The following is a 14,656-nucleotide window of genomic DNA, read 5'->3' as shown; positions in this document are numbered from 1 at the left end:
ATGACTGCTCTTTCTACACAAATGCACTTTATAAGCACTTATACGAATGTATGGATCATGCTGTCCCTAAGAACCAAGATGCTATTTTCCAAAAGAAGGAAGCCAATGTAGTGGTCTTCTGCCATAAACAAACTCTACAACAGAAGAAAGAAACTGTTGCAAAAGAGAGTAAAATTCCATGATTGGAGGAACTCCCTGGTCAGCCTCAGTAAGAAGCTGAGATCCCTCATAAAATCCACAAAAGCTAGTTATGAAAACAAAATTGCCATTGATTCTAAAGATAACCATAAAGCATTCTATAGCTATATCAAGAATCTCAATGGCAATGCTCAGATCTGCTCTGAGTTACAGCACAATGACACTAAATATACAGGACCAACTGATGTTGCCAACACCTTGCCAGATAGGTTCAGTGCTAACTTTACCCCCCTCTCACCCCCTAAAGGGCCTATCTTTATACCGGAAGAATGCAAAGTTCCTGTAATCATGGCTGCACACGTAAAAACCTCACTCTCCAAAGCCAAGAACACAGCATCCATGGGACCTGACAACATCCCAGGCTGCCTTCTACATGAACTACAGAATGAACTGGCACCCCACCTAAGTACCATGTTCAATCATAGCCTCACCTCAGGCTTTGTGCTCATTGAATGGTGGCGCACAGCGACGGTTCTCCCACCCCACAAAGGGGAGGCCACAACAAACCCTGGAAACTACCGCCCCATTAGCCTGACGAGCCTGGTCTGCAAGGCCATGGAATGTATCATCATGGAACTCATAAACAAAGACATTGGAGATCTCCAAACTCTGGACCCCACATAGTTCAGGTTTTTAAAAGGCAGATCATGTCTCCTAAACCTGATAGACTTCTTTGAAGCCGTCACCAAAGCCATAGATGAGGGTAAGGTGGTTCACACAGCCTATCTAGATCTCACCAAGGCATTTGACACCATCCCCCACTCTGGAATTATATTTAAACTCACTAAACTAGGTATAAATCCCTATGTCACAAGATGGGTTGCCAAGTGGCTTACTGACAGAACCCACACTGTGAAAGTAGCAGACTCCAAATCAGACTTCAGACCAGTGACAAGTGGAGTACCACAGGGTTCAGTCCTGGGTCCTCTCCTGTTTGGCATCTACTTCTCTGAAGTACAGGCTAACACAGAAGGTCTTTGGCTAACTAAATTCACAGATGACTGGAAACTAGGAGCCATAATCGAAACTCCTAATGATGTGGACATCCTACAAAAGGGCCTCACTGAGACAGATGCCTGGTGTCAAAGCCATGGTCTCAAGCTCAATGCCAAAAACTGCATTTTCATCTCCTTTGGTAAAAACGCTGTACCCATGAACTACCACATTGATGGTAGTCTACTTAACACCAAAAGTGTGATAAGAGACCTTGGGACACAGGTGGACAGTAGTCTCTCCTTTGTTAATCACATTGCCACAGTGGTCAGGAAATCCTTCTACACCTCATCACAAAAGGTTTCTCATCCAGAAAAAAAGAGGTCATTGTTCCCCTCTACACATCACTCATTAGACCCATTATAGAGTACAATGCCCCTTTTGGTATGTACCTCACAAGACATCTACAACAACTGGAAAGGCCACAAAATACCTCACAAAGAGGATTACTGGCCTCAAACAGATGCCTTATGCAGACCGACTCAAAAAACTCCAGCTTTACTCTGTTGCATATCGCCTGCTCAGAGGCGATCTCTGCCTAACATACAAAGCTATGTCAAACCCAGAGCTGTTGGCATGCTTCACTTAAAGAAATCCCAATCCCTCTGAGCTACACGCTCTAAGGACCTAAACCTTGTCACCACAATAAACAGAACATGCTGGAGGGATAAAGTCCTGTCCCAGAGACTTCCCATACTCTGGAACAGACTACCTATCTATGTCAAACAGAGCTCCTCATTAGCACTCTTCAAGAAAAATCTTGATGATTGGATGGGTAATAGCAAATTCACCCCAGGGATCACTTCTGTGGTTCTGCTTGACAGGGGCACAGGAAAATAATTTTCTTGGGTGGCAACAGACAGGGTACCTTTTTGGCTAGGCTTGTATAGACCCTAGGGCCAATAGCTTAGTACCTACCTATGAACAATGAGTCTGTTGTGACATATATCCTAAACCTCAGGACAAGCCTTAAGGAGCTCATGGGCTTGGCCCAGGTGAACCTGGCAGGAGCCCAACAGCAGAAAAAGGCATGTTATATATCCAGAATGTTTGATCCTGAGAATATGCTGTGCGACAGCAGGTTATGGTGCTCATTCCTGTCAGACATAATAAACTGCAGGCAGCTTAGGAAGGAACCTTCAAAGTGGTAAGGAAGGTCAGTGATGTTAACTACACAGTAGAACTGCTAGGCAGGAGGCAGGAGCACAAAGTGTGCCATGTTAACATGATGAAGCTTTACCATGGCAGAGAGGCCCTTGTGCTAAGTATTTGCAGTGGGTAGTAGGAGGAGTCTGAGAGGGATCTGGTGACTAATCTCCTCAGTGAGGCTCGGACTGACACCTGAGTGGAAGGGGTAGCAATGTCCCAGTGGCTATCCCCTACCCAGGTTTGAGAAATTCGAGCAGTGTTACAGACATATGGGGACATGTTCACTGGAAACCTGTATGCACCCACCTGGTGCAGTACCATATGGATACAGGACTCCAAAGACCTATCTTTCAGAGCCCTTACTGGGTGTCTGAGCAAGTCAGACAGACTATGAGGGAGGATATACAGGAAATGTTGAAAATGGGAGTAATCCAAGAGTCCAAAAGTCCATGGGGTTCCCCAGTGGTGCTGGTTCCCAAGAAGAATGAAAGTGCCAGGTTCTGTGTGGACTACAGAAAACCAAACAGTCACACAAAGTCAAATGCTTACCCCATACCTAGGACAGATGAAGCCTTAGAGCAGCTGAGTGGGGCTGACCAGTGGCTACTGGCAGATGCCCTTGATTAATACTGCTAGAGAGAGGTCAGCCTTTGTGACTCCTTTCAGATCAAAATGCATGCACTCAAGGCATTCCTCAGTATGGAGAACACCGATATCTGTGCAGTAACAGAAACCTGGTTTAAGGCTCCAGAGAGCACCCCAGCACTACCAGGCTATAACTCATACCATACTTTTTGGCCACAGAACCTGGACTGAAACACAAAAGGTGGGAGTGTATCCATATTCATCAAGGATACCCACACCTCCAGGTTAGTGGCACAGCACAATGCCTCAGAGATCATCCATGTGCAACTAACGATGGGCAAAACTGCAATTCAAATTGTAACTTGCTACAGATCACCCACCATGACCCAAGACCCCCATTCCGCATTTCTGGAGACAATGGAAAATATGAAGATATTACCAAACACCCTAATATTGGGTGATTTCAATTGCCCAAACATTAACTGGGAGAACTACTCAAGTACTAACTCCCTTGCCCAACAGTTCCTAGAATTTATAAACTTGAACACCCTGCATCAACTGGTCAACACCCCCACCAGAGCTGACAACATATTGGACCTGGTCATCACCAACATAGGCGAATGGTGTTCTACACCGGAGGTCAAACTCTCACTGGTTAAATCAGACCATAGACTAATCACTCTGGATATCCACATTCCGCCCCCACCCCCAATCAAGGAAACCACCATGAAAAACTTTTCAAAAGCAAACTTCACATTACTTAAGACTGACGTAGAAAGGTTCACAGCCCCCATGCTAAAGGACAATGCTGTCCAAGCTGCTGAATCCCTTACAAAGGCACTCTATGAGCACCTGCAAGAATGCATGGATCATGCTATCCCAAGCAAAACCATGATTTACTCCTCCAAGAAAAGGAAACCAGTCTGGTGGACCCCTGCCATAAACAAGTTATACAATAGAAGGAGGAAACTAGTGCAGAAAAGAGTAAAATCCCAATATGGAAAGACATCCCTGATCAGTATCAGCAAGAAACTACGATCCCTCATAAAATCATCCAAGGCTAGCTTCAAAAGAAAAATTGCCAAGGACTCCAAAGATAACCACAAAGCGTTCTTTAGCTATGTCAAGAACCTAAGTGGAAACTCTCAGATCTGCTCTGAGTTAGTGCAGAATGGCACAAAATACACTGAACTGACTGATATTGCCAACATTCTGGCAGACAGGTTTAGTGCAAACTTCACTCGCCTCTCACCCCCTAAAGGGCCCATAACCATACCAACAATACTTGTTTGGGTTTCCCATTGCTTCCTGTTGTTTTTCAACCTCTCAGAGAAAAAGATTAGAATATTCTTCTTTTGTATTCATCCAGAAATTTTCAAAACACTTCTCAGCATGTCTGAGGTTAGCTATGCAGGTAGATCCCCACAGTTATATTACATATAGTAGTTCATTAGCTTCCCTTAATGGTTAAAACTGTGTATCTCTTACACTGTTTAACTTCTCATCTTTTATATACGGCATTGCTTGTCATAGTCAATCTGTATGTCAATCAGCTCCTCTTAGTAGTTGAATTGGAAGCACTGTTATAAAGATATTAAGAGACCTGCTTAGTTAAACATTTGCACATGTGGTGGCCTATCTGTCCATCCATCCAACCTTCTGTCTATATACCTAACATCTAGCTTTCTTTTCTGCTGATCTCTTTTACATCCATTTACGTGTGTACAAAAATATTCAGAACCAGCCTGGGCCTAGGTTACTACAAGGCATCATGGTATAAAAGTACATTTGCAAAACGAAACAGGCCCTTGGAAGTACGGCAAGTGCACGGCCCGAAAAAGGAACAGTGAAATGGAAAATCAAAAGGCCAGCACACAGTGATGTGTGTAAAAGACAAATTTTAATATAACATGTATAAATTAGGCGAAAACAGAGCGGTTTCGGCCGAAACAAAATGTAGCCTTCATCAGTGTGAATCATAAAGCACATAATTCCAAATGCCCTTTTTATACAACATGTTCTGAACAAAAGTCATGCTCATTGTTTGACTATAACTGTTCATTTAATCCTGGTGGAAACATACCACCCAACTTAATAATCCACTTTTCTTCATTATTATTTAGTATAGAATGCCAACCAGTTTTATTAGTCCTATCTCCAATAATTCTGTCTATGACAGTAAATCTAAAGTTAGCAGTAGTATGTATAAGGGAATGCTTAAATAAAGCATTAGTTTGTCTTTTATTCCTAATGTCAGTGATGTGCTCTGATATACGTAACCTAAGTGGACGAGAGGTTTATCCAATGTAAAACACTGAACAGGAACAAGTGGCAAGATAAATTACCCAATCTGTACCACAATTAGCTAAAAAAATAATATCAAATACTGTTCTTATGTTCTTACTAGTAAACTGTTTGGATTTTGCCACCCTTGAACAATGTACACAGTGTCCACATGTTACACAACCATATTAAAGGATCTCCTGTCAATGCACGTAGGGATTTGTCACTAACTGATATTCGTCCCCATTTGTAATAGCTAAAAAGTGTGCCTAGAGTATTGCCCCTACGAAAGGAGAACAAGCATTTATCATGCAGAATATCAGATAATCTATGGTCAGCCAGTAGTATATTCCAATGTCTACTGATGCTATCCAATAATATATTGGTGTTCTGCCCAAAAGTAGTCACTAAACGAATATCAGGATTCCTGGACTGCTGTTTATCCTTATAAACCAATAAATCATTCCTGTGGAGCGTAGATGCCCAGTTGCTGGCGGTCAGGATAATGCCAGATTTATAGCACCTGTCTTTAAACCTTTTTGTCAAATCATGTTTGAAATACTCATACCTATCTGAATTGGAACAGATACATCTCATGCGGAGAAAGTGCAATTTGGGTATTTTATGTGTGATATGTGGAGGGTGAAAACTGGATGCATGTAGTAGTGAATTGTATTGTGGGTATTTGTGGTATACCTGGGTGTCTAAGGTATTATCAGTATATCAGATTCGGTATTGCATCATCTTACTGTGCCTGATCCCAGTAATCAGTACCTATACTTACTGCCTAAAATACATAAGAATCTACATAACCCTCCAAGCAGACCGATTGTGTCTGGCAGGGGTTCAATTATGGAACCACTTTCCCAATTTATGACCAAATACCTTAAACCTTTGTTGAAATGAGTTAGGTCTCGAATCCAAGATACCACTGAGTCTTTACAGATAATCTTGGATATGCGATTAGAGCCTAGATGGCTGCTATGCACTTTGGATGTGGCGGCCTTATACACCAATATCCCTCACTGGGTGGGTTTACAGGCCCTGGAACATGGGCTATACAGATCTGAACTTTATCCACCTGGGTTCAGTACTTTTTTGCTCTGCTTAGCAGAACAAGTACTTATTAAAAACATCTTCTATTATCAAGGCAAATTTTTCTAGCAGGTGCAGGGTACAGCCATGGGAACATCATTTGCCTTTATTTACACTGATTTATTCATGGCATTTTTGGAAAAACAACTCATTTATGATCCTACTCACAATATATATCTGGATGAAGTGGATATATGGAGACAATATCAAGATGATTGTTGGATGGTTTGGAGGGCAGACATAGAATATCTAAAAGAGTTTGTGGAATATCTAAACAGTAATAAGTGGGGAATACAGTTTATGGTGAATTATCATGCAGAGCAGATTATATTTTTGGATGTTCTAGTCACCAGAAATACTGATAATACCTTAGACACCCAGGTATACTGCAAATACCCACAATACAATTCACTACTACATGCATCCAGTTTTCACCCTCCACATATCACACGTAATATACCCAAATCACAGTTTCTCCGCATGAGATGTATCTGTTCCAATGCAGAAAGGTATACGTATTTCAAACATGATTTGACAAAAAGGTTTAAAGAGAGGGGCTATAAACCTGGCAGTATCCTGACCGCCAGCAACTGGGCATCTATGCTCGACAGGAATGATTTAATGGTTTATAAGGATAAACAGCAGTCCAGGAATCTTGATATTCGTTTAGTGACTACTTCTGGGAAGAACACCAATATACTATTGGATAACATCAGTAGACATTGGAATATACTACGGGCTGACCATAGATTATCTGATATTCTACATGATAAATGCTAGTTCTCCTTTCGTAGGGGCAATACTCTAGGCTCACTCTTTTAGCCATTACAAATGGAGATGAATACCAGTTAGTGACAAATCCCAATGTACATTGATAGGAGATCCTTTATATGGTTGTGTCCCATGTGGACACTGTATATATTGTTCAAGGGTGGCAAAATCCAAACAGTCTAGTAAGAACATAGGAACAGTATTTGATATTAACTTTTTAGCAAATTGTGGTACAGATTGGGTAATTTATCTTGCCATTTGTTCATGCTCAGCGTTTTACATTGGACAAACCTCTCGACCACTTAGGTTACGTATATCAGAGCATATCAGTGACATTAGGAATAAAAGACAAACTAATGCTTTATTTAAGCATTCCCTTATACATATTACTGCTAACTTTAGATTTACTGTCCTAGACAGAATTATTGGAGATAGGACTAATAAAACTGGTTGGCATTCTATACTAAATAATAAAGAAAAAAGTGGATTATTAAGTTGGGTGGTATGTTTCCACCAGGGTTAAATGAACAGTTATAGTCAAACAATGAGCGGGACTTTTGTTCATAACATGTTTTATAAAAAGGGCATTTGTAATTATGTGCTTTATGATTCACCCTGATGAAGGCTATATTTTGTTTCAGCCGAAACCTGTCTGTTTTCACCTAATTTATACGTTATATTAAAATTTAAGTCTTTTACACACATCACTGTGTACTGGCCTTTTGATTTTCCATAAAAGTACATTTTCCATGGGATATAGAAGTGTTCATAGCTCTCAATCTTCCTTCTCCAAAATGTGGAACGTTGCTTCTCACAATTTGTAACAAATGCGCAAAATGTCGTCCACCTACTAACGGATTGCCGATAAATTTAACTAGGAAACCCACAGGAAAGTAAAAATATATAACTTTATACTTACACAAGTTATTTTCATGAATTAATATGGTTCAATATTATTTACTATGGATATTAGTTAAAAATGCTTAATGACAGACTCTCAGTGTGGAGCTTTGAGGAACATGGACTTTTTAAGACTCAAATGAGGAACATTCCCTCATCATGAGGTACACTCAAGAAATATGGATATGTTTCAGTACAATGTTGAAAACTTATTCTAAACTGTGTAGCTGGTAGTAGGCCATAATTTGCTTTCTCTAAACTGACTTGAAAGACCATGGCTTTCTCAATCCCTGTGAAATTGTGCAACTAGAAAGTCAAGGTGTACTAACTGTATATACACTTAATATTTTCTCTTGTTTCTTAGTTTCTTATCTGCTCTTATCTTCTTGCTGATTGTAGTTATATATAAACATGCACACGTGCACACACACATGCACACACACACACACACACGCACACACGCACACACACACACACACACACACACACACACACACACACACACACACACACACACACACACACACACACACACACACACACACACACACACAAGCACACGCATGCGCATATATACGTAATCAATTTTAAATGTTTTTCTTCCTAACTACATTTAGAAAAATTGGGGCTGTTGAGAGAACAATGGGCTAATTTTTTTCACATAGTTTCATGGACTGTGGCTTAAGTTGCCGGTTATATAGTTATGCATTTCAAATACATGTTTTTATGCTTAAGTGTAAAAACATGTATTTGAGATCCAGATCCTGACAAATTCTATAAAGCTATATGAAAAAAAAATACTGACTAGTGGTAATTTCTGAATGCCTCCCACTTTGTATACCCATCTAAATTTATAAGTTGAATATTGTTTATTTCCTGATGCAATATCCTGCTTGGTTCCCTATTAGATGATCGAAGACGCATTCTTTCGAATGCGCCTTGATCGAACTTGAAAGCGTGAAATGGCAAAATGCCGAAACGGTATATAAGCAAATTCTTTCCCTGAGAAAGAAATCGCTTGGCCGCCTTCAGTATTTTGACATTTTCATCATTGTAGTGCAATCTTGGAGTTGGTATATTTAAGTAGGGGGGTGGGGGCACAGCCTCCCATGTTGGCGGGTGTGGGGGGGGCTGAAGCCCCCCACTTTACGTAATGTTTTAAAAATTTTTTTTTCTTTTTTGGAAAAAAATCACTGTTCTGAGTGTTCGGGATTGTAAGCTTTCACTTACCTGGGGTCGATAAATCAGTGTTCACTTTTCTAAGCGTTCTCTGATTTAATATAGACTCCTGTTTGGAGTCTTATGTTGTGTCTTTTGGCTTTTCCCGGTTAGGGGTCGCCACAGCGGAACTCCGGTCCGCTAATTATTGGCAGTAGATTTTTACATGTCGAGTTGCCGGCCCTGATGCACAACTTTCAACGAAGGTACGCCCATTCATGCATGTCTCCACACAGAAGACGCTCTAACTGAGAATTGAACAGGACAACGTCTTACTGTGAGGCGACAATGCTACCGCAGCACCACCACCAGTTTGGAGTCTTATAGTAACTGAAAAGAGTTTCTAGTACAGCTAAAAACAATGTGATACTTTACTGGCAGTTACATTTCTGGTAGTTTTTACAGCTGCTTATTCAGATGTTAATTGAATTCCTACAGTAAATTTAAGCAAGAATTTCTGGAACAACTATAAAACAATGTGATACTTTACTCACAGTTACATTTCTGACAGTGTTTGCAGTTGCTTATTCAGATGCTAATTGAATTCCTACAGTAATTTAAGTAAGAATTTCTGGTACAACTAAAAAAAATGTCTACTTTAATCACAGGTAAAGTTCCAACACCATTCACAGCTGCTTATTCAGCTACCAAGTTTGCACTGGATGGATTTTTTGGTACTCTGAGACACGAGTTAATACTGCAGAATTTCAATGTGTCTGTCACTTTGTGCGTCATTAGTTTTATTGATACTGGTAAGTCACAATACAGATTTTTTTCTGTGAAGTCTGTTTTTTCTAATAACATTTTTCAGTGCTCATTTGATATTATTGTGTGATAAAGAAACAATATGCATGTTTTCAGCAATAATATATCCCTGGGATTCATTAACACCTACACTGTGTACACTGTTCTGAGTGAACAGACAATACAAGAATAACTCGCATCTTCTTCCTCCTAATTTTAGCTTTCCATCTGATTTTTTTGCAGTTTTAAGTACTGAGTGGGATTCATAAAGGTTACCACAAAGTGTAGGGATGTTCTTCAAAAATTATATAATAAGTCATATTCTTTCTAAGACTGTGAAATATATATGTTTGTTTACTTTGGTACTTAATCCAAGATTATATCATTATTACCCTTTTTATGAATGTTTCTGTTGCACGATGAACGGTGTTTGAAAGATGAATAGCCTATAGCTACATTTTCATAAAGATAGCCCTAGCTACAGTTTTCTGATATACCTTAAGTTCAGAAAGGTAGTGTTTTTCTTAAGAAGTATTTTACTTTTATTTGTAGTATGTGTTAGATTGACAGCTCAGTTTTGCATCTAAACATGAGAAATTATTACCAAAATATACCGTGGTTTCTAAGCTTCATAGTATTAATTAGACGACACCAGATTCATGTAACTGTGGCAACACCTGATTCACATCGCCACAGCAGTCAGGAAATCCTTCTATGTGGCACACCTCTTCACTAAGGGCTTTTCATCCAAAAAAAGGAGGTCATTGTCCCACTGTACTCCAGAAAAAAGGAGGTTATTGTCCCACTGTACTCATCCCTCATTAGACCCATTATAGAGTACAACCCCCCCCCCCCCCGTTTGGTATGTACCTCACAAGACATCTGCAACAACTGGAAAGGTCACTGAAATACCTCACTAAAAGAATCAGAAGCCTAAAGCAGATGACCTGTGCTGACTGTCTAAAAAAACTCCAGCTATACTCTGTCACATATCGCCTACTCAGAGGCGATCTCTGTTTAACATACAAGGCCATGTCAAACCCAGAGCTGCTGGACATGCTACACTTAAAAAAATCCCAATCCCTCAGAGACACACACACTCCAGGGATCTAAACGTTGTCATCACAATGAACAAAACATGCTGGAGGGATAAGTTCCTGACACAGAGACTCCCCATACCCTGGAATAGACTGCCCATACATGTCAAGCCGAGCGCCTCTCTGGCCCTCTTCAAAAGGAACCTTGACGACTAGATGGGAGATAGGAAATTCACCCCGGGGATCACATCAGTCGCCCTGCTAGACAGGGTACCAAGGAAGTAAATATTGTGAGAAGAAATAGCCAGGGAATTGTTATGGCTAGGCTTGTATAAACCCTAGGACTGATAGCCTAGTACCAACCTATGAACCTATGTAACTGTGGCTCCAGAAGATATCATATGCTACATTTCCCTTGGCATTTGTGAATCTTCCAGGATGCATTTCCAGTGATGGAGCTGTTAATTATGCTTCCTTTATTTGATAATCAGGGAATCCCACTAGACATTGGTGCAACTTTTCAAAGGTGACCCTGCTGCATTATCTAGTTAAGTGATGTGCTTGGATTTCCAGTTTGCAAGTAGGGATTAAGAGAATCAAATTTTGGTTGGCAAGATGAAGGTTAGTAGTGGCTCAAAGGAACAACACCAGATCATAGGATGTTCAAATTTAAGTAGACACAGTTAAGTTTTATAAGCACTTAATTAGACTTACCTCCTGAACTGAGCACAGCTGTATACATGATAACCCTGGTGTAAATTTGAGTCTACCCAGCCAATCAAGACTAGAATTAAGTGTAATTAAAGTAGTACTTTGACCTGTAGTTGTGACATTCTGTTGGCTGAGAATACATTGGGTTATAAACCCATCCCTCCAACCAGTTGCTTTCTTAGTGTAGATTTAGGTCCGTAGTGCAGGTGGTTGTAGTGACACTGATTTTGTGAAGAAATAGGAGATCATGGTTACAAAGGTGAGACACAGGTCTCTTTGGAGCAGTTGCTAGGCTACTGAATACAACAACAGACATGCAAATTGATTAGATTTAAGACCTTTAATTTACTTGGTTGAAATCTTTCAACTTTTCCACTTATACAATATGTTTTGATTGTTACATATGTGAAGGCTGCCAACCTAGCTAGATAGAATTTTGTAGATAATTCTCTGTCATTGTAAATATTAATATAATCCACAGGTTGTTTTTACAAATGTAAGAAAACAGTGTTATATCTGAACTTCAAAAATGTAATCACTGTGCACCCTGCTGGAAGAAATCTGTTAAGTGAAGAATTACAACTGTGTTTGATCTCAAGCTCAGAGACAGGATGTTTGGACTAGCAAATACTTTTTATTGCCTTAATGTAAGAGATAATTACTAAGGTTTTACATGTAAAAGTGTATTTTATTGCTGTGGCTTCCTGGCTAGGTGCAGCTTACAAAGAAATGTAAATTTTGAGTTTCTGTTAGCCTTGGAACTAAAGGGGAAGAGATAAAATGATGTGAAATGAGTGAGCAGTACTGGGTATTATCAATTTAAGACTTTCTCAGAGAGAAAGATTATAGCATTTTGGATTTTGTCTGAAGCTGACAACAACTCACCCTCACTTTGCCTTGTAAGTAAAGTTATTTAGGATATAGTTTCTCTTAGAGTTAGATTGACTATTGAGTACTATCCGTGGAGAGACTGCCAGCAGTTTTTGTTACATTATTTTTTAGTTTAGATAGGAATTTAGCCAGATTAGTCTTGCTGTTTTCTATATTTATGTCAGACTATCCTACAGTATTGTTTTAAAGTTCCTGTGATTTCTGAACTCTTAATTAACACTGTGTTGAATTTATGAAATTTGTCTTGTGTTTTATTATTTATTTTTAAATATTTTTAAACATTTCAACTGTGGCTGTTTTGTGTAGAGATAATTTAAGCTCTTAGAGAGTACTTGCATGTATTTGATGGTACTGTCCAAGCCACTTCAATAGTCTTGCTGCTCAGTCACACTATTTGGATAACAGTAACATTACACAGTGAAATTGATCACCCTTTGGGAAGGGCCTTATAGTAGCTGATATTAGTGGTTGGTGGCAGTCAGTGCTACCTTATAGTCTGGGCAGAAAGGAGACATAGCTGGAGAACCTGTGCCAGCCTTCCCCAGGAGTGTCTGTGTGTTTGTATATAAATCAAATCTTAAAGTGTGTGTGTGTCAGCTACTTAGGCAGGGACAAGAAGCACTGGTTGGACAGAGAGGGTGCTGGATGTTTTAGCTTGACCACTAGGCTGAGATCTGGACCCTATAGTTATGCCAGTGGGAAGTCTTATTGGGGATCTTCAGAGAAATGGAGAAACCAGCCACAGACTGACTGTGATCAATGTGTACTCTTAAGGGAAATTGTACTTTACTGTGTGTGTACTTGTTGTACCCCCAATGTGCACACCCCTCACTGGTGCTAGTGGTGAGGATTGAGGCTCCTTGATTTCTGGGCCAGTGCGTGGGCATCACAACATACCAAAAGGGTCATTGTGGTCAATGATGGATCTGTATGTACTCTTTTCTTATCAGGCATATTTTTGTATTGAATGATGCATCTGATAAGAGAAGAGCACAGTAGTACCAAGACTTCTTTTGATCTTGAAGATCGCTCCTGGAAACTTAACTAAGCCAGGTACGAAGATTTCCTAACAATGTTGAAAACACAATGACTGAATGAGAAAGAGTTTTCTACATAAGTACACAAGACTCTTAAGACTGTGTCTGAAGAGGAATGCCATTTAAAACATAAGATGTATGAGCAGCTTTTTTGCCAAATTTTGTTACGGGAGAGTCCGACTGGATACATGTCCATTTCGGAGAGGAGGCGAGAAAAGCTCCAAGTACATAACAGGGAAAAAAAAAAAAAGCAAAGCATAAAAAAAACATAGGCAGGTTAAGTTAGGAATAAAAAAAGTTAAAAAGAAGTTAAGCGAAAGTTAAGGTAAATGAGGTTGCCACAACAGGTTTAATCAGGTTTGGAACAGAGACATTGCCAGAGAGTTTTGAGATTGTTTTGTGAGGTTTGAGTGGGTCTGAGAGAGTTGTAGGGGGTTCCTGGTCGGTAGGGAGTTCCACATTTTTTTACCTACAAAGTTTGAGAATAGAGAGAAAAATTATTTTTGTTTTTTGAGCTTGAGGAGTTGGAGGAGATAAGAGAGATTGCATTGCAGGTTGATGGGTGTTGTGAATGATGTTTTCAGAGCTTCTCTTGGTGTCTGATAGTTTGGTGAGGTGTTTTGAGTTGGTGTTGGTGGAAAAAGGTTGAACCTAAAACCACTAGTTGCTAGTTGCTTCAAGTTAGTGGTGTGAAAGGTGTAAAGGTGGAATTTGTAAATTGTAACATGTGATGTTGTAACAAAGTTTGTTTGTTAAGGGTTGTCTTGGGTAGGTTTGTAAAGGGAGGCATAGAAAGAAAAGTTAGTGGTGTGTGTGTTGCTCAATTGGTGAATTAGATGGAGTGAGAGAGTGTTTTTTACTTTATGGAGAATAAGCTTTTTATTGACCGGTTTTGATGGTAAGATTGACAAATGCTACTAGACTGCTCTTTTTGGCATTGAGCTTGAGGCCATTTTTTTGTATACCAGGTGTGCACATATTCCAGCCCTTGTTGGAGCTGATTAATATTAGTAGATGAGTCAATAATAGTGCCCAGCTTTCAAT

General features: G+C 39.8%; 1 protein-coding gene across 2 annotated transcripts in view; it reads left to right on the top strand.

Moving 5' to 3' along the window:
- The window catches only part of HSD11B1 (hydroxysteroid 11-beta dehydrogenase 1), a 247,887-nt gene that overhangs the window by 130,134 nt on the left and 103,097 nt on the right, over positions 1-14,656 (top strand). For both annotated transcript variants that reach the window (XM_044077131.1, XM_044077130.1), the window contains one exon: positions 9,801-9,944. In XM_044077131.1, coding sequence (XP_043933066.1) covers positions 9,801-9,944 — 144 coding nt within the window. The remainder of the gene's footprint in view (positions 1-9,800; positions 9,945-14,656) is intronic.

This window comes from Protopterus annectens, chromosome 7.part0 (genome assembly GCF_019279795.1).
Source record: "Protopterus annectens isolate FY-2018-M chromosome 7.part0, PAN1.0, whole genome shotgun sequence".
Lineage (NCBI taxonomy): Eukaryota > Metazoa > Chordata > Ceratodontiformes > Protopteridae > Protopterus > Protopterus annectens.
This window is presented reverse-complemented; position numbering and strand designations above follow the sequence as displayed.